Raw genomic sequence first — 18,834 nt, forward strand, 5'->3', positions numbered from 1 at the left:
TCTGCTTGAAAAAGCTAGCCTTGGCTGTTCTAACTGCCTGTGTATATTGGTTTCTGGCTTCCCTGAAAAGTTGCATATCACGGGGGCTGTTCGATGCTAATGCAGAACGCCATAGGATGTTTTTCTGTTGGTTAAGGGCAGTCAGGTCAGGAGAGAACCAAGGGCTATATCTGTTCCTGGTTCTAAATTTCTTGAATGGGGCATGCTTATTCAAGATGGTGAGGAAGGCATTTAAAAAAAATGACCAGGCATCCTCTACTGACGGGATGAGATCAATATCCTTCCAGGATACCCCGGCCAGGTCGATTAGAAAGGCCTGCTCGCTGAAGTGTTTCAGGGAGCGTTTGACAGTGATGAGTGGAGGTCGTTTGACCGCTGACCCATTACGGATGCAGGCAATGAGGCAGTGATCGCTGAGATCTTGGTTGAAAACAGCAGAGGTGTATTTGGAGGGCAAGTTTGTTAGGATGATATCTATGAGGGTACCCGTGTTTACGGAATTGGGGTGGTACCTGGTAGGTTCATTGATAATTTGTGTGAGATTGAGGGCATCAAGCTTAGATTGTAGGGTGGCTGGGGTGTTGAGCATGTTCAAATTTAGGTCGCCTAGCAGCACGAGCTCTGAAGATAGATGGGGGGCAATCAGTTCACATAGTGTCCAGAGCACAGCTGGGGGCAGAGGGTGGTCTATAGCAGGCGGCAACGGTGAGGGACTTGTTTTTAGAGAGGTGGATTTTTAAAAGTAGAAGTTCAAATTGTTTGGGAACAGACCTGGATAGTATAACAGAACTCTGCAGGCAGTCTTTGCAGTAGATTGCAACACCGCCCCCTTTGGCCGTTCTATCTTGTCTGAAAATCTTGTAATTGGGGATGAAAATGTCTGAATTTTTGGTGGTCTTTCTAAGCCAGGATTCAGACACGGCTAAAACATCCGGGTTGGCAGAGTGTGCTAAAGCAGTGAACAAAACAAACTTAGGGAGGAGGCTTCTAATGTTAACATGCATGAAGCCAAGGCTATTACGGTTACAGAAGTCATCAAAAGAGAGCGCCTGGGGAATAGGAGTGGAGCCAGGTACTGCAGGGCCTGGATTCACCTCTACATCACCAGAGGAACAGAGGAGGAGTAGGATAAGGGTACGGCTAAAAGCTATGAGAATTGGTCGCCTAGAGCTACTAGAGCAGAGAGTAAAAGGAGGTTTCTGGGGGCGATAAAATAGTTTAAAGGAATAATGTACAGACAAAGGTATGGTAGGATGTGAATACAGTGGAGGTAAACCTAGGTATTGAGTGATGATGAGAGAGATATTGTCTCTAGAAACATCATTGAAACCAGGTGATGTCATCGCATATGTGGGTGGTGGAACTGAGAGGTTGGATATGGTATAGAGAGCAGGGCTAGAATCTCTACAGTGAAATAAGCCAATAAACACTAACCAGAACAGCAATGGACAAGGCATATTTACATTAAGGAGAGGCATGCTAATCGAGTGATCAATAAGGGTCCAGTGAGTAGAGGTTGGTTGGGGTCGTGGCGATCCAGACAGCTGGCCGGGTATATGGCTATCGGTAGCAGCATAGGATGGAGGTCTGTTTGTAGATACCTCGTGCGTTTCCGTCGGTAGGTTAGTGGGGTTCCGTGTAGTGGGGTTCCGTGTGGTAGAGGGGATCAATCCAAATTGGCGAAATAGATATAGTGACCCAAGGAAAAAATAAATAAATAATAATAATAATAATAGTTGTCCGATATACTTGTTCAAATAGCAGCCGATAAGACAGCTAACGATTAGCGGGCCTCAGATGAGCGTTCAGGTAACGTCGGGACGGAGGTGCCAGTTGGATAAATCCCTCGGGCAGATAACGTCGGCAGTCAGTCGCGGCAGTCAGTCGTGAAGGCCCGGTGGGGTTCCGTATCTGCAGCAGCAACAAAAGAAACGGGTCCGGATGGTGATGGAACTCCTCAGCTGGCTAGCTCCAGAATGATTTGAGTTTGCGCCGGGGTCGACGTAAGCCAATAGTCACACGGTTTGCAGCTAGCTAGCTGCGAAATCAAGGTGCAAGTGTCCAGAGCCTGCGGCTGGAATCCGGGGAAACTGAGAGAAAAAGAGTCCCGGAATGCTCCGGTCCGAGTCGCGTTGCACAAAAGTGCCGGTAGATTATCGAGCTAAAGGAATAGCTGATGACCACTAAACGTGGGCAGCTGAAACACCAACGCTAGCCAGCAAACCGGCTAATTTCGGGGCAGCTACAGATTAGCTTCTGGCTAGCTATCGGAGTAGCTTCTGGTTAGCTTTCAGGCTAGCTTCTGAATTAGCCCCTGGCTAGCTTCCACGATGGATTTTCAGATTGAGGTAAATAATACTTTTTGTAATTGGTGAAGCGGGTTGCAGGAAAGCTTTTGCAGGAAAGCTTTTGTAGTTGAGTTCTTGGATAATAAAATAAATAAAAGAGATGCGAGGAAAGGTGTAAATATATATATATACAGGACACGACAAATACGGAACAGAAAAAGACGTCTGAACTGCTAAGCCACCTTGGTTTACATCTGGATAACATTGTTGTCCCCTCCCCCCAACAAAAAACACATTACTAGATCAATGCTGCGATCCCTGGCAGCTTTCCTTTGTTGACTCTTCTCTGTAACAAAACAAAAAAAAAGAAACACTAAAATGTTATTTCTCCCCTTGGCAGGCCTGGGTGGTACCGTGACGGGCCAAATGTTGCGAGACGATGTTCAGCAGCATTCCGTCTGTGTCCCAAATGGCACCCTATCTCCTATATAGTGCACATCTTTTGACCAGACCAAAGTAGTACACTAAATAGGGAGCCATTTGGTACACAGCCTGTGCCACTTCTAATTCCTACTGCGCTCTAGACGGATGCTAACTTGAGCGAAAACTTGCGTGCCCAGCAGTATGACTTAAGTCAACATGTCAGCGACTCACTAACCAAAACCAACCATAGACACAGGCAGGGATTTCTGGAACAGGGCTATCCTGTGACCACCCCCACTGCTCCCCCAAAGTACATTCATGCCGTTGTCATATGTAGGCTACATAACATTTGAATGAACTTCACTGACTCTAAGTCACTCTGGATAGAGTGTCTGCTAAATTAACAATGTAACAAACAAGGATTCCATTTAAAAACACTTGTCTGTGACTGATACACAGCAACTACATATGAAATACACAGAGTATGGCTATTAGTAATGCATCATCAATATCACGGTGCACAATGATATCTGGGGTCTGTTCAGGAGGGTGCAACGTTACAGAACGTTCAGATAGGATTGTCTGTCAGGTAGAGCTGGGAATCACATCAGCTCTATTCAGTATATTTCTATCTGCAACATTCTGAAATGTTTCAGCTCACTGAATACACCCCTGACGATGATAGATAATATATACTGTGTGTGTGGTATGAGTCAGAGCAGGTCAAAAGTAGTGCACTATATAGAGCAGGGGTATTCAACTCTTACCCTACAAGGTCCGGAGCCTGCTGGTTTTCTGTTCTACCGGATAATGAATTGCACCCACCTGGTGTCCCAGGTCAAAATTCAGTCCCTGATTAGAGGGGAACAATAAAAAAAAACATAAATGGAACTGGCTTTGAGGTCCAGAGTTGATTTTCATGGACATAGGGAATAGGGTGCCATTTGGGACACAACCCCAAGACCAGGTGTAGTATAGCAAGACTGGCTGAGTGATCTAAGAAGGCTTCAGTGACAGCGCCGTTCAAGGGTGGGACGCGCTAGAGAAAGTATCCTATTTAGAATATCTATTTAAAATGTAGCTTTTTTTGCCCAAGCTTCATTTAGAGCTGATGATGTAGGCTGTGAGGTTATTGAAAAGAGGCAACCTTCCAAATGACACCCTATTCCTTCCATGGTGCACTACTTTGACCAGGGCCCATAGGAAATAGGGTTCTATTTGGTATTTGGGACATAACCAGAGAGAAAAGTGGTCAATATCACACAGTGAAAGCACTTTAAAAGGCAATACAGATGTTATCTGTAAGTAAACAATAATATATTCTGTTTACCCTTGCTGTGTGTGTGCGCGTGTCTGGTGTGAAATGGCTAGCTAGTTAGCAGTGCGCGCTAGTAGCGTTTCAAATTGGTGACGTTACTTGCTCTGAGACCTTGAAGTGTTACCTTCAAGGTCTCAAGGTCTCTTTTGGCCACGACTGTACACAAAAGGGCTGCGGCTTTTGTGGAGCGATAGGTAACGATGTGTCTTGGGAGGCAGTTGTAGATGTGTTCACAGGGTCCCTGGTTCGAGCCCAGGTTAGAGGCAAGGAGAGAGATGGAAGCAATACTGATTATGTGTGTGTGCTTTGGTTGGTTTGTGAACATGCTTTGTGTGTGCGTGACTGCATGCATGCATGACACAGATGAGCTTTAATATAAAGCCGCACACTACAGCAGCAGATTGCTGTTGCTTCAAAGCTGTTTACTGGCCAAGGCCCACATTGCTGCACTGCTCCATCCTCTTAATGCTGTGTGTGCGTGTTGCATGACCCACTTTCCCCCCTGACAGAGCCAGGCAGCGGCGGCCCAGCTCAGACAGCAGCACTGTCCCAAAGCTCAAGCTCAGAGAGCACTACAAGTGCAAGTTGAGTAGCAGCAGCCTAACAGTTGCAGCCAAGCAGTGAGTGTCACTATCAGCTCTTGGCCAGCTGAGGCTGAGGCACCCTCCCAGGTCTGGCAGCATGGTAGCAACACCATCATGGAGCTGAGACAGCACCAGCTGAGCACAGAACACAGCACACACTGTACTAGCTGACCACAGAACACAGCACAGACAGTACTAGCTAAGCACAGAACAGTATGAGCTGAGCACAGAACATAGCACAGACTGTACTAGCTGAGCAAAGACAGCACGCACAGCACACTGGAGCACAACTCTCACCTCCACTATTCCATCGGTTCCATTGTGCCAGCCAGGCAAGCTCAATTGATCGCAACTTAAGTGTTTGAAAGAAAGTCAATACTATTTGAACCTAGGTCTGGATGAGACAGCACAGCACACTTCTCCCCTCACACACCACTGGTCCAATTAGTACAAGGACCTGCAGACAGCGACACCACCAGGTGCCCTGGCCAACAGGTAGAGAGCTCCAGGCAGTTTCGCGAGAGGCGTGTGCTGCTCAGCATAACATTACACTCTGGTTCTATTTTCAAGAATTGCTCACAGACGAGAACACTTGATAAAGTGACTCGACAGCCCAGTGTAGCTCCCCTGTTAGAGGCACCAGGCAGAGTTAGTGGCAGAAACAGGGGCACAGGCAGAGACGTAGAGGTAGAAGCAGAGAGGCAAAGGCACCAGGCAGAGAAGCAGAGAAAGAGTTAGAGGTGGAGTTAGAGAGAGGCGGAGGCAGGGGTAATGGAGCGTTCTACTTTTCACCTGACTGACTACGAGGGAAACACGCCTGACTACAGCTACACAGGTTCTCCAGAAACAGACTTCAGGGCATTCAAATCACAGCGCCAGTGTCTGTTGGGCTGGTGTCTGCAAGAGGAGCTGGGCTGGCTGGGAGTGAGAACATAGATGTTGTAGTGAAGATTATATACAGTATGGGGGGGGGGGGTAATATTGTTAAAGCCACACTGTAAACATTTGCAGAGTGTCGAAGTATGCTCATGCAGCCAAAATGTAGCCTTTGACAACAGCACTTCCATGATGTATAATAATAAGTCAATGATGTCTAGTGCTCAAGAGCTGAGGTTCAAAGCAAGTTGGAATTCCATTAATTGTTTACAAAATCTTCTACATCTCATTAAGATATATATATTTTTTTAAATCGAGAAGGTATAATATTTCATTAGTTAAAGACTGTAACATTACATACTCGTCAAATTGGGTCACAGTGAATTCAGAGAAATTAAGCTGTAATACATCTGTTCCTATTTGAACAGGCTCAGGCCTCCGGAACCATGCGGGTTCCCTTTCTTCTAATTGGCTGCTGAGGGAGATCATTTGGCCAATTGAATGGGAATATGGTTCTCAGACGGAGCAGACATGATCAAGCTTCAATGACCACATAACAATGCAAGAGCGAGAAAGAGAAACAGAAACAGGCAATAGCTAGATTTCCATCCAATTGGCGACAGATTTTCTTGCAAATATTCTAAAATCTGCATAAAGACTTGTTGCGCATAAAAATCAGCGCATGATGACGTAGTGCACACAACATTTTCATTTTTCACTTAAGTTTTTATATATTATATTTTTTAACAAAAACTGTTGCGTTAAATAGCAAATGTGCCCAATCGGGTCTTGGCACGTGCACTCCAGCCAACAGCTCGTAGTTCAAGTGCGGGTAGGCTAGTCTATCTGATGAGCTTATTATGGATAAGAGTCAGAATATTTGTATGTCAAACAGCAGTCAAGCATCATTTACATTACATTTAAGTCATTTAGCAGACGCTCTTATCCAGAGCGACTTACAAATTGGTGCATTCACCTTATGATATCCAGTGGAACAACCACTTTACAATAGTGCATCTAACTCTTTTAAGGGGGGGGGGGGGGTTAGAAGGATTACTTTCTCCTATCCTAGGTATTCCTTAAAGAGGTGGGGTTTCAGGTGTCTCCGGAAGGTGGTGATTGACTCCGCTGACCTGGCGTCGTGAGGGAGTTTGTTCCACCATTGGGGTGCCAGAGCAGCGAACAGTTTTGACTGGGCTGAGCGGGAACTGTACTTCCTCCGAGGTAGGGAGGCGAGCAGGCCAGAGGTGGATGAACGCAGTGCCCTTGTTTGGGTGTAGGGCCTGATCAGAGCCTGAAGGTACGGAGGTGCCGTTCCCCTCACAGCTCCGTAGGCAAGCACCATGGTCTTGTAGCGGATGCGAGCTTCAACTGGAAGCCAGTGGAGAGAGCGGAGGAGCGGGGTGACGTGAGAGAACTTGGGAAAGTTGAACACCAGACGGGCTGCGGCGTTCTGGATGAGTTGTAGGGGTTTAATGGCACAGGCAGGGAGCCCAGCCAACAGCGAGTTGCAGTAATCCAGACGGGAGATGACAAGTGCCTGGATTAGGACCTGCGCCGCTTCCTGCGTGAGGCAGGGTCGTACTCTGCGAATGTTGTAGAGCATGAACCTACAGGAACGGGTCACCGCCTTGATGTTAGTTGAGAACGACAGGGTGTTGTCCAGGATCACGCCATGGTTCTTAGCACTCTGGGAGGAGGACACAATGGAGTTGTCAACCGTGATGGCGAGATCATGGAACGGGCAGTCCTTCCCCGGGAGGAAGAGCAGCTCCGTCTTGCCGAGGTTCAGCTTGAGGTGGTGATCCGTCATCCACACTGATATGTCTGCCAGACATGCAGAGATGCGATTCACCACCTGGTTATCAGAGCATCGATCATCAAGCTCATCACCTTGCACTTTCACCACCCTGTGAAGTTCATCATAACTTACAGTGCCTTCAGAAAGTTACAGCCTTAATTAAAAATTGATTTACCCCCCCCCCCCACACACAATAGCCCATAAAGACACAGAAATAGCTATTTTACATAAATATTCACACCCCTGAGTAAATACATGTTAGAATCCCCTTTGGCATCGATTACATCTGTGATTATTTCTGGGTAAGTCTACGAGCTTTGCACACCTGGATTGTACAATATTTGCACATTCTTCTTTTAAAAATTCTTCAAGCACTGTTAAGTTGGTTGTAGATCGACATTTTCAAGCCTCGTCATAGATTTTCAAGACGATTTAAGTCAAAACTGTAACTAGGCCACTCAGGAACATTCAATGTCATCTTGGTAAGTAACCCAAATATTTGGCCTTGTGTTTTAGGTTATTGTCCTGCTGAAAGGTGAATTTGTCTCCCAGTGTCTGTTGGAAAGCAGACTGAACAAGTTTCCCTTTAGGATTTTGCCTGTGAGTAGCTCTATTCGGTTTATTTTTATCCTAATGACTCTGTAGTCCTTGCCGATGACAAGCATACCCATAACACGATGAAGCCACGACCATGCTTGAAAATATTAAGAGTGGTACTCAGTGTTGTGTTGTATTTTCCCCAAATATAAGGCTTTGTATTCAGGACATGAAGTACATTTCTTTGGCAATTTTTTATGTGCCTTTTTGCAAACAGGATGCATGTACAGGCTTCGATCTTTTCACTTTGTCATTTAGGTTAGTATTGTGGAGTAACTACAATGTTGATCCATCCTCAATGTTATCCTATCACAGCCATTAAAAATAGTTTTAATGTCACCATTGGCCTCATGGTGAAATCCCTGAGCGGTTTTGTTCCTCTCCGGCAACTGAGTTAGGAAGGACGCCTGTATCTTTGTAGTGACTGGGTGTATTGATTCACCATCCAAAGTGTAATTAATAACTTCACCATGCTCAAAAGGGATATTCAATGGCTGCTATTCTTTTTATACCCTTCTACCAATAGGTGCCCTTCTTTGCAAGGCATTGAAAAACCTCCCCGGTCTTTGTGGTTGAATCTGTGTTTGAAATTCACTGCTCAGCTGATGGACCTTACAGATAATTGTATGTGTGGGGTACAGAGAGGTGGTACTCATTCAAAAATAATGTTAAACACTATTAATGTACAGTCGTGGCCAAAAGTTTTGAGAATGACAAATATTAATTTTCACAAAGTTTGCTGCTTCAGTGTCTTTAGATATTTTTGTCAGATGTTACTATGGAATACTGAAGTATAATTACAAGCATTTCATAAGTGTCAAAGGCTTTTATTGACAATTACATGAAGTTGATGCAAAGAGTCAATATTTGCAGTGTTGACCCTTCTTTTTCAAAGACCTCTGCAATCCGCCCTGGCATGCTGTCAATTAACTTCTGGGCCACATCCTGGCTGATGGCAGCCCATTCTTGCATAATCAATGCTTGGAGTTTGTCAGAATGTGGGTTTTTGTTTGTCCACCCGCCTCTTGAGGATTGACCACAGGTTCTCAATGGGATTATGGTCTGGGGAGTTTCCTGGCCATGGACCCAAAATATTGATGTTTTGTTCCCCAAGCCACTTAGTTATCACTTTTGCCTTATGTCAAGGTGCTCCATCATGCTGGAAAAGGCATTGTTCGTCACCAAACTGTTCCTGGATGGTTGGGAGAAGTTGCTCTCGGAGAATGTGTTGGTACCATTCTTTATTCATGGCTGTGTTCTTAGGCAAAATTGTGAGTGAGCCCACTCCCTTGGCTGAGTAGCAACCCCACACATGAATGGTCTCAGGATGCTTTACTGTTGGCATGACACAGGACAGATGGTAGCGCTCACCTTGTCTTCTCCGGACAAGCTTTTTTCCGGATGCCCCAAACAATCGGAAAGGGGATTCAGAGAAAATGACTTTACCCCAGTCCTCAGCAGTCCAATCCCTGTACCTTTTGCAGAATATCAGTCTGTCTGCTGCCATTCCTGAGCAAGCTCTGTACTGGTGGTGCCCCGATCCCACAGCTGAATCAACTTTAGGAGACAGTCCTGGCTCTTGCTGGACTTTGTTGGGCTCCCTAAGCCTTCTTCACAACAATTGAACAGCTCTCCTTGAAGTTCTTGATGATCCGATAAATGGTTGATTTAGGTGCAATCTTACTGGCAGCAATATCCTTGCCTGTGAAGCCCTTTTTGTACAAAGCAATGATGACGGCACTTGTTTCCTTGCAGGTAACCATGGTTGACGGGAAGAACAATGATTCCAAGCACCACCCTCCTTTTGAAGCTTCCAGTCTGTTATTCGAACTCAATCAGCATGACAGAGTGATCTCCAGCCTTGTCCTTGCCAACACTCACACCTGTGTTAACGAGAGAATCACTGACATGATGTCAGCTGTTCCTTTTGTGGCAGGGCTGAAATGCAGTGGAAATATTTTGGGGGGATTCAGTTCATTTGCATGGCAAAGAGGGACTTTGCAATTAATCTGATTACTCTTCATAACATTCTGGAGTATATGCAAATTGTCATCATACAAACTGAGGCAGCAGACTTTGTGAAAATTTATATTTGTGTCATTCTCTAAACTTTTGGCCACGACTGTACACAGAGTGAGTCCATGCAACTTGTGAAGCAAATTTTTACTAAACTTATTTAGGCTTGCCATAACAAAAGGGGCAGAATACTTATAAAAAAATGTATCTTTAACTAGGCAAGTCAGTTTTAAGAACAAATTCTTATTTTCGATGACAGTGGGTTAACTGCCTTGATCAGGGGCAGAACAACAGATTTTTACCTTGTCAGCTCGGGGGACTCGATCTTGCAACCTTCCAGTTACTAGTCCAACGCTCTAACCACTAGGCTACTTGCCGCCCCGTTATTGACTCAAGACATTTCAGCTTTAGTAATTAACTTGTAAAAAACATTTAATATCTAAAAACATAATTCCAATTTGACATTATGGAGTACTGTGTGCAGGCTAGTGACACAAAATCTCATATTAATCCATTTTAAATTCAGGCTGTAACAGAACAAAATGTGGAGAAAAAAATCATGGGGTGTGAACACTTTCTGAAGGCTCTGTATGGCATCTGTACCAGGGAATGGGTCCAGAAAGGGGGTAGTCCCACACCCCAATCCTCTCCACAGCTTTAACATCCCCACTCCCCCATGGCCAGCAGTCATGGCTGAGGGTGACCAGACAATGCCTGTGTGTGTCCCTATGAGGCAGACCGTATGCCCAGACGACCAGATCGATCACTGCTGGAGGGATTATTGTGACAGCAGGACTGGTCCAGTGGCAGTTTCCAGTGCAGCTTCGATCTTCCCTCAATTGAACCTGTGTGTTGTGGCAGTCGTCCCCAGTCACCCCAATCCCATCCCAGGGGCATTACTAATACTGGGAGACTGGTGGCCAACAGTAAAACAGAAATCCTCCTCCGTTTACATATTTCCATAACTCGAACCATAGTCTCACGTCAGACGAAACATAACACGAGACTTGGTTCTGGGTGCCAAGATTACCCAAAATCACAATGGACTAAACCATGTCAACACGCCATATGCACCATATGCCACACCCACTCCCACCTCTTACCATTTTGATTGGTTTATGCCGGAGGTCCACGTCAGACACGGGGACGTCTTGATCTTTGGGGGCCACGCCCCTGTTGGCGAGGAGCTGCAGCAGGGTGGCGTTGTCTTTTGGGGCCCCTGGTCCCCCCTGGTCCCCCTGCAGCAGACCGTAGGTGCGGCAGTAGAGTTCAGAGGAGAGCAGGAGGCGTGTGACTGGGGGCTTCAGGTGCTCCTGCTCATACTGGTCACAGTAGAAGAGCTCCCGCAACTCCACTGGAACATGCTCTACGGACGGAGAAGAGGGACAAAAACAGTGAGTGAAATAATCATGTTGTGGGAGACGAGTACACTATTAATAGGTAAAACAAGCGCATCAATGGAACGTGTTTCCACTGAGGGAGAAAATACAAAAAAGATACCCAGACTGCATCCAAAAGACATGTGAATTCACAATGCAGCTGTGCTGCTGCATGCAAAGTTTTGGGTTTCACGGTGCGTCGCTTCAGGTGGTTAAGCATCGCACCTGTACCACCATTACTGTACCTCAATTCCACCTCGGAAAGTTTGTATTTCATTCTCATTTAACTTCTCAAAGTATTGCCATACAGGACTCCACAGCTGCCATTTTTACAACTGTTAACGACAATGACTTAGTCGTGGCGACTCCTTGCACGGCTCCTTATACGTTGACTCCCATTTCTGAGTGTCAAGATTCGATTCCGGTGGTATTCAGCATTTTTGGAACGAAGTTCTTCGAAGTACGGCAACTAATCAAACACTAGCATCTTTCATAACATGCTAGCGAGGGATGGAGAATGAAGGGAGGGGCACAGTATAGGCAGTAGGGCCGAGAACGATACTATTATCGTGATACACTACATGACCAAAAGTATGTGGACACCTGCTTGTCGAATATCTCATTCCAAAATCATGGGCATTAATATGGAGTTGGTCCCTCCTTTGCTGCTATAACAGCCTCCACTCAGTTTAATCTGCTTCATGTTGACATTTTTGATATGGAAAAAAATATTGGTATCATCCCGGCCCTAATGGGCATGTCGGCTACCAGCCAGACAGAGTCAGAACCGTGGACTATCTGCAATCAAAAGCTGTATCTCACAATGGCATACTGTATCTCGCAGATTTCTTGGCTTGCCATGTCTCGTAACTTCAGTAAATCAGGGCCTATCATCAATGAATAGGCTAGGATATTGAGATGAGCAAGATGCAATACAAAAGTATCTGCGCATGTGCACAGGTTCGCTTTCAAGCTGTTCACAGGGCGGTAGCAAGGCCGCCAACGCTGTTCACTTTCTGCATTTACAAAAACATGAACAATTATAATTAGGTTAGATTTTTCTTAACATTAAGGATCGCAATTTCGTTTTAACATAAAAAATGTCACACCCTTAATACCAGAGGACTTTAAAAGGAATAGTGTGCCATTTCAGAGGCAGCCACAATCTCTCAGCAGTGTGTTGTGGATATAGGTTACACAGAACATCAACAAAACACGCCGTTCAAAGTCCGCACAATATCATTGACAAAACACAGTTTAAAGTCCTATTGTCAGATAAACACACATTCTGTTTATCTCTTAGTATCTAATGGAACTTAAAGTGGGTGTTTCCTCATCAATTATACACCGAGTATAAAAAAACATTAGGAACACTAGCTCTTTCTATGACATAGCTGTCACCTGGATTCCATCCTGGTCAGTCTATGATCCTTTGTTGATGTCACTTGTTAAATCCACTTCAAAAATCAGTGCAGATGAAGAGGAAAAGACCGGTTAAAGAAGCATTTTTAAAGCCTTGAGACAATACAGACATGGATTGTGTATGTGTGCCATTAAGTGCCTTTGAACGAGGTATGTTAGTAGGTGCCAAGCGCACCAGTTTGAGTGTGTCTAGAACTCCGACGCTGCTGGGATTTTCATGCCCAACAGTTTCCTGTCCGTATCAAGAATGGTCCACACCCAAAGGACATCCAGCCAACTTGACACAACTTTGGAAAGCACTGAAGTCAACATGGGCCATCATCCCTGTGGAATGCTTTCGACACCTTGTTGAGTCCACGCCCTGACAAATTGAGGCTGTTCTGAGGGCAAAAGGAGGTGCAACTCTATTTTAGGAAGGTGTTCCTAATGTTTTGTACACGCAGTGTATAGTGAAGGTATAGCGTTTGATTACCTTGACAGTACTATGGGCATAGTTAGATATGGATAGGCAATGCTAGGCATCTGCCTAAGCAACTACAATCATCTGAGTGAATGAGCTGAGCAGGGTACATGTATGTGCGCTTGTCGTGCATTTGTGTGTGCGTGTGGCGTGCGTCTCGGTGTTGTGTTTTTCACAGCAAATCCAGCCAGCCAATCATAGGGCCTGCAGGAGTCATAAGGTTACAGATATAGGCACGATACACAGGTTACAATTTGATATTTTCTGGAGGCTAGTATCAACTCCTCCCTCCATTTCCCTGTCTAAATGTTCATTCAGCAGTTCAGGTCTCATGGTGACAGTGTCATTCTCCCGCCACGGGAACGATACTGTGGTGCATTCCATTTCCAACCCCACACATGTCAGCCAGTCCGTGGTTCCGTCCCAAATGGCACCCTATTCCCTATATAATGCACTACCTGGGCCATTTTGGATGCGGACAGTATGGAACCACATTATCAGTCTGTGTCAAGAGGAGTGAAATTACACAACATCCAGGCCTAGAGGTTAGAGTTAACGGTTAGCATATGAGAATTACCAGAAAGAGCCCTGTGGTATTGATAGATAAATAGGGTTCTGTTCAATAGGCATCAACGGCAGAAAACAGACTACCTTGGCCCATCAATTAAGAAAAGCTCAATTTCATTTTCCATTGTGTGCACCGATGAACACGACCCCGGTGTTTTATTTTTAGCTGAAGGCAGTCTCTGTAGGAAATTATCTTTAAGGCGACTTCTGGACAGAGTTGACAGAAACCTATGCTTTGTGGCACATTTCTTCCAGAGCAGCTAGGACAAGAAAGTAACCTGAACCTTGTGAAAGGGCAAAAAAAAAAAACACTGTCTGCATCCCAAATGGCACCATATTCCCTTTATAGTGCACTACTTTTGACTAGCTCTGGTCAAAAGTAGTGCATTATAAGGGGAATAGGGTGCCATTTGGGGCAGACACACGGTTTCCACCTCAATGGAGCACACAGCACCATGTAGGAAACAAGTCCTTTTAGCAGAGCACACAATGTGAAGCACAGTCCAGGAAGATGTTGAAGAGCACAAAGTAAACACTACTTGGAGAGAAAGTGCTTGGACTGGTTTTCAGTAAACACGACCGGACACGCACCACACACACAAACCCATACAAACATGAATCTGAAAACCCACGTCCGACACACCCGCTTAACAAACTGGTTTAGTGGTATTCAGAGTGGATGAGACTAGGGCTGCCTCCCGAGGGGCGCAGTGGTCTAAGGCACTGCACCGCAGTGCTAGCTGTGCCACTAGAGATCCTGGTTCGAGTCCAGGCTCTGTCGCAGCCGGCCGCGACCGGGAGACCCATGGGGCGGCGCACAATTGGCCCAGCGTCGTCCGGGTTAGGGGCCGGGCGCAATGCACGCTGACATGAGCGGCTGGTGTACGGTGTTTCCTCCGACACATTGGTGCGGCTGGCTTCCGAGTTAAGTGGGCATTGTGTCAAGAAGCAGAGCGGCTTGGTTGGGTTGTGTTTCGGAGGACGCACGGCTCTCGACCTTTGCCTCTCCTGAGTCCGTATGGGATTTGCAGCCATAGGACAAGACTGTAACTACCAATTGGATACCACGAAATGTAAAAAAAAAATATATATCTTTTTTTTTTTTTTTTAAAGACTAGGGCTGTTACGGTGACCCTATTACCGCCACACCGGCGGTCACGAGTCATGACTATAGTCAAATTCCATGAGACCGTTTAATCAAGATAATAAGGCTTCTCCAAGGTCTGATGCTGCTGATGGTCATAGGTAGCCTACTAAACTTGCTAACTGCCTGGTACTCAGCACTCTTGTCCCTCTAATCACTCTGACATTAATGCAAATGTAATTGAAAAGCTAATCAAACACTTCATGAGAGCCCATGAGCTCATGTTGCGCAACATTTCTATAGGCTATGCAATTGCGAGAGAAAATAGAGTGATGGCCTCTATTAAAAACAGGAGGCTAGGCCTACTATAATAGGCTAGGCCTACTATATTTATTTCTCATCTTTCCTAATATTAAGCACATTACTTCTCTTTACAACAGGAGTATAGCCTGGCAGGAATGAAAATGAATCGCGGGAAAAGCGTCCTCCGTTCGCTATTTAAGTGCATAGATGTAATGAATTTTTTTCCCCCTTGCTTCGAGACAGGTGTGTGATAATGGTCCATTCTAAATCAAAACAAATTTCACATATATTATTTAGTATATGTAAAGACAAGATGAAATCAAGAACAGTCTGATGGGTGACAACATTAGCCTATCACTTGTGAATGATATATTATCACTTATGAATGATGCCCAGCTTGTGTGCAGTAAGGCAAGAAACAGCACGCCTATTCTTTTGCACATTTTTCAAATCATAGTCGCACACCTCATGTAGCCTAGCCCATTGGCCTATATGTTTTATTAAGGTTTGTATCACAACTAAAAAGTGGCCAAATAACTTCTTAAAATTAAGCACATTCATCTGCTTTACATCATTCACACAGCTTAACTGGCATGATTTCAAGTTTGGGGAAAATAATTGTCACCATAAAAATGCACCATTATAATAAAAGCATAACATGCATAATCACATTTGCGGTCCCTTTTGAAAATTGTGTTTTCCTGCTAATTGATTGCATTATGGAACATTCGCCCTTATAGCCTACTGCCGTGTGCGCATTGCTGCGCTTATGTGAAGAAATAGCCTAATAGTTTATCAACATTTTAAGCTAAACATTCTAATCTGTTGCATCAGCCTCATTGCTTAAAAAAAGTTTTAGGGATGCTAGTGGTAGTATTAATTTGGGATCTATCGCATCCCACCATTGTCCCTGAATATGTTTGGAATATTACTTTCTCGCACAGAATAGGTCAACTTTTGTACTATGGTGGATAGTAGATTGATATAGGCAGCGTATGTCAATCTACTATCCCCCATAGTACAAAAGTTGATAGGCTAGTGATTTTGCTGTTTGTTAGGCCTACTCATCTTGTTGGCTGACGAAAAGTACATGTGGACAGTTCTTCCAACATCTTAAATGTACGCCTCGGAATTGGATAAGGACATATGCAGGATTTTCTTTAGGGGGTATTACAGCCACACAAAGGGGATGCAGCTGGGAAATTGGAGGCTTAATCAAGTGCTTCTGAAATTGTGAATGAGAGACTGATGAAGTGTGTACAGCCTGCGCAAATAAAATAGAGCTCATGACTTTCATGCAACTTTTTCATGCAAATCATCATTAGAGTCGCATCATGCAGCCTTAGAATGTATTAAAAATCAAAACATATAGCTCAACCTTTGTATCACAACTAAAGTAACATAAATAACTCTAAATAAAGCATATAGGAGGACCTGTTTCTTTGTTAACTGCTCAAAACAGAATAGTCGCATGTGCGCAGTCCCTCAAATCATTGAGAAAATATCCTTTCTATTTTATTCAGCTATGTTCAATTGTATTCTTCATATATTCTTATATAAAATACATTATATAAAATAATGTCACGGAATTCAAAGAAAATCTTGACTGCTAAATGAACTAGTGTAGCCCACAGCCATATGGCATAGCAAGATCAAGGCCTAACATAAGGACAACTGAGCTTATGCTATTCTGTTCTTCTGAAATAGACTACATTTTCTTCATATCATGTTTCTTTAGACCGGTCTAAAATTAATGGATTTATTGTGATGGTGTAAGCTATATTATATGGATTTATTAAACTGTTTAAATGTAGATGTTCCAAATGTGTGCATTAGTGGCTTGTAGGCTATGGAAGCCAGGAAGGCGTGGAAGCCAGGAAATTCAAAAATGTGTTTATGTTAATTAACGGTCAATTACCGTGAGACCGGCAGTAATTTCCTTGACAATCATCGGCTGACAAAATTTCATGACTGCCACAGCCCTAGATGAGACCCACATGGCCCATTAGGCCTATTTGTGGACAGTAAACGTAGCCTACACACAGACCCGTTTTCAAACAGTTGGACGGCTGAAACCAATTAAAAAGGAACAGTTAGGTTAGTATCTGAAAGGAGACTTAAAGGGACATCACATGGCTCTCTCAGTGGTGAACTCCAACTCATGAGAAGATCAGAGAAGATTGAAGGATAAAGGGAGTCACCCGACCATGTTGTCGTCCTTGAATTAAGTTAATGGTTATATTTAGGGCACACAATAGCATGGGATACTTTTCCCAAAAACAACATTCCATATACCTCTCCGGCTTTCTGTACTTTCACTGACTTCACAACTACAATGTTTTGAAACAGAAAACAAAACCATCTGTGGTCTTATGGGACAAGTCATGAAGTACCACTCAGTTTCTCAAAAGGTTTTCTCCCAACTGAACACAACCCTGGTGTAGAATACTAGTGTGTCAAACAGAGAAAGATTACATTGGGGTGTGTGAATGTTCCATTGTGTTTAAACCACAGGGCATTGTTAGCCATATAAACGTTTCAGGCAAACTGACTGACCAAGTGAGAGAGGTTAAACTACAGGTGCATCTCAATAGTCTAAAGCAGTTGACCTTCTCATCTCCTTTCTCTCATCCACACTGATTCAAAAGAACTGGACTGATGGAAGGAAGCACATTGACCCGCCAAGTTGCTAGACTATTGAAATGCAACATAAGATACCGCACGGAACACACGAGGCATTTTCAGACACCGCACAAGGAATGATAATGTTGAGGCTTTTCCGTGCAGTTCCACCACGCACCACCAGGATGTCACTATAGGACATGGAGAAGAAATGAAAAAGCATAATGCAAAGTAGGATGCAAAGCAAGATGGATGCCGTCGATACAAGCATAATTTCCCTGTGGGACGCTCCAGAAAGATGAATGACCAGTCTGTGTCACACACATCACCAGGTTGAAACAGACAGACAGGGGAGCAGCAATGGCTAGAAATAGACATTTTGCAAATGAGATTTCAGGTATTGGGAACCTCAGTTTTAAAAAGGCCTGCAGCACACCTGCTTCCTTTCAAGTAACACAACACAACCATTCACACTTTGTTAGAAAAAAATGCTTAGAACACAGAAAGGAAATTGAATATGAGAGAGAAAAAAAAGAGCGAGAGTGGAAAGCAGGAATAGGGTAGTGAGTCAGTAGTAAATGGAGGATATCAATGTCACCAGGACATTGATATCCACACCCCCTCAAGAGGATAGTATTTTGATAGCAAACACTAACCTGTCCGACTTTATGTAAACTGAGTGAGTGTATTTGGGACGGCGGGTAGCCTAGTGGTTTGAGCGTTGGGCCAGTAACCGAAAGGTTGCTAGATCGAATCCCCGAGCTGACAAGGTAAAACTATGTAGTTCTGCCCCTGAACAAGGCAGTTAACCCACTGTTCCTAGGCCGTCATTGTAAATAAGAATTTGTTCTTAACTGACTTTCCTAGTTAAATAAAAAATTAACAGGACAGGGCATATCTATTGGTCTAGGTGAGGGGTCAAAGTCCACTCCAGCTCTGCCACCATCCCCCCTACTGACTGGAAGTGGCAGGGGGATGCACCAGAGCCGAGGCCATGTAATAGTTGATCGGTTGAGTTAGCACCGCCTCGGTCAGTCTTGTCATAAACATCAGATATGTGGCCGTCACAAATGGACAGACACAAACGAAACGCT

The 18,834-nt window shown here is 44.5% G+C and overlaps 1 protein-coding gene across 2 annotated transcripts in view; it reads right to left on the reverse strand.

Moving 5' to 3' along the window:
- The window catches only part of LOC139565469 (calmodulin-regulated spectrin-associated protein 3-like), a 67,800-nt gene that overhangs the window by 42,695 nt on the left and 6,271 nt on the right, over window positions 1-18,834 (reverse strand). The window contains exon 2 of one of the 2 annotated variants that reach the window (XM_071385843.1): window positions 11,007-11,269. In XM_071385843.1, coding sequence (XP_071241944.1) covers window positions 11,007-11,269 — 263 coding nt within the window. Of the gene's footprint in view, window positions 1-3,478; window positions 4,870-11,006; window positions 11,270-18,834 lie in introns of those variants that run through there. The other variant, XM_071385844.1, reaches the window with a different exon arrangement.

The sequence above is a fragment of the Salvelinus alpinus genome, chromosome 36 (assembly GCF_045679555.1).
Source record: "Salvelinus alpinus chromosome 36, SLU_Salpinus.1, whole genome shotgun sequence".
NCBI lineage: Eukaryota > Metazoa > Chordata > Actinopteri > Salmoniformes > Salmonidae > Salvelinus > Salvelinus alpinus.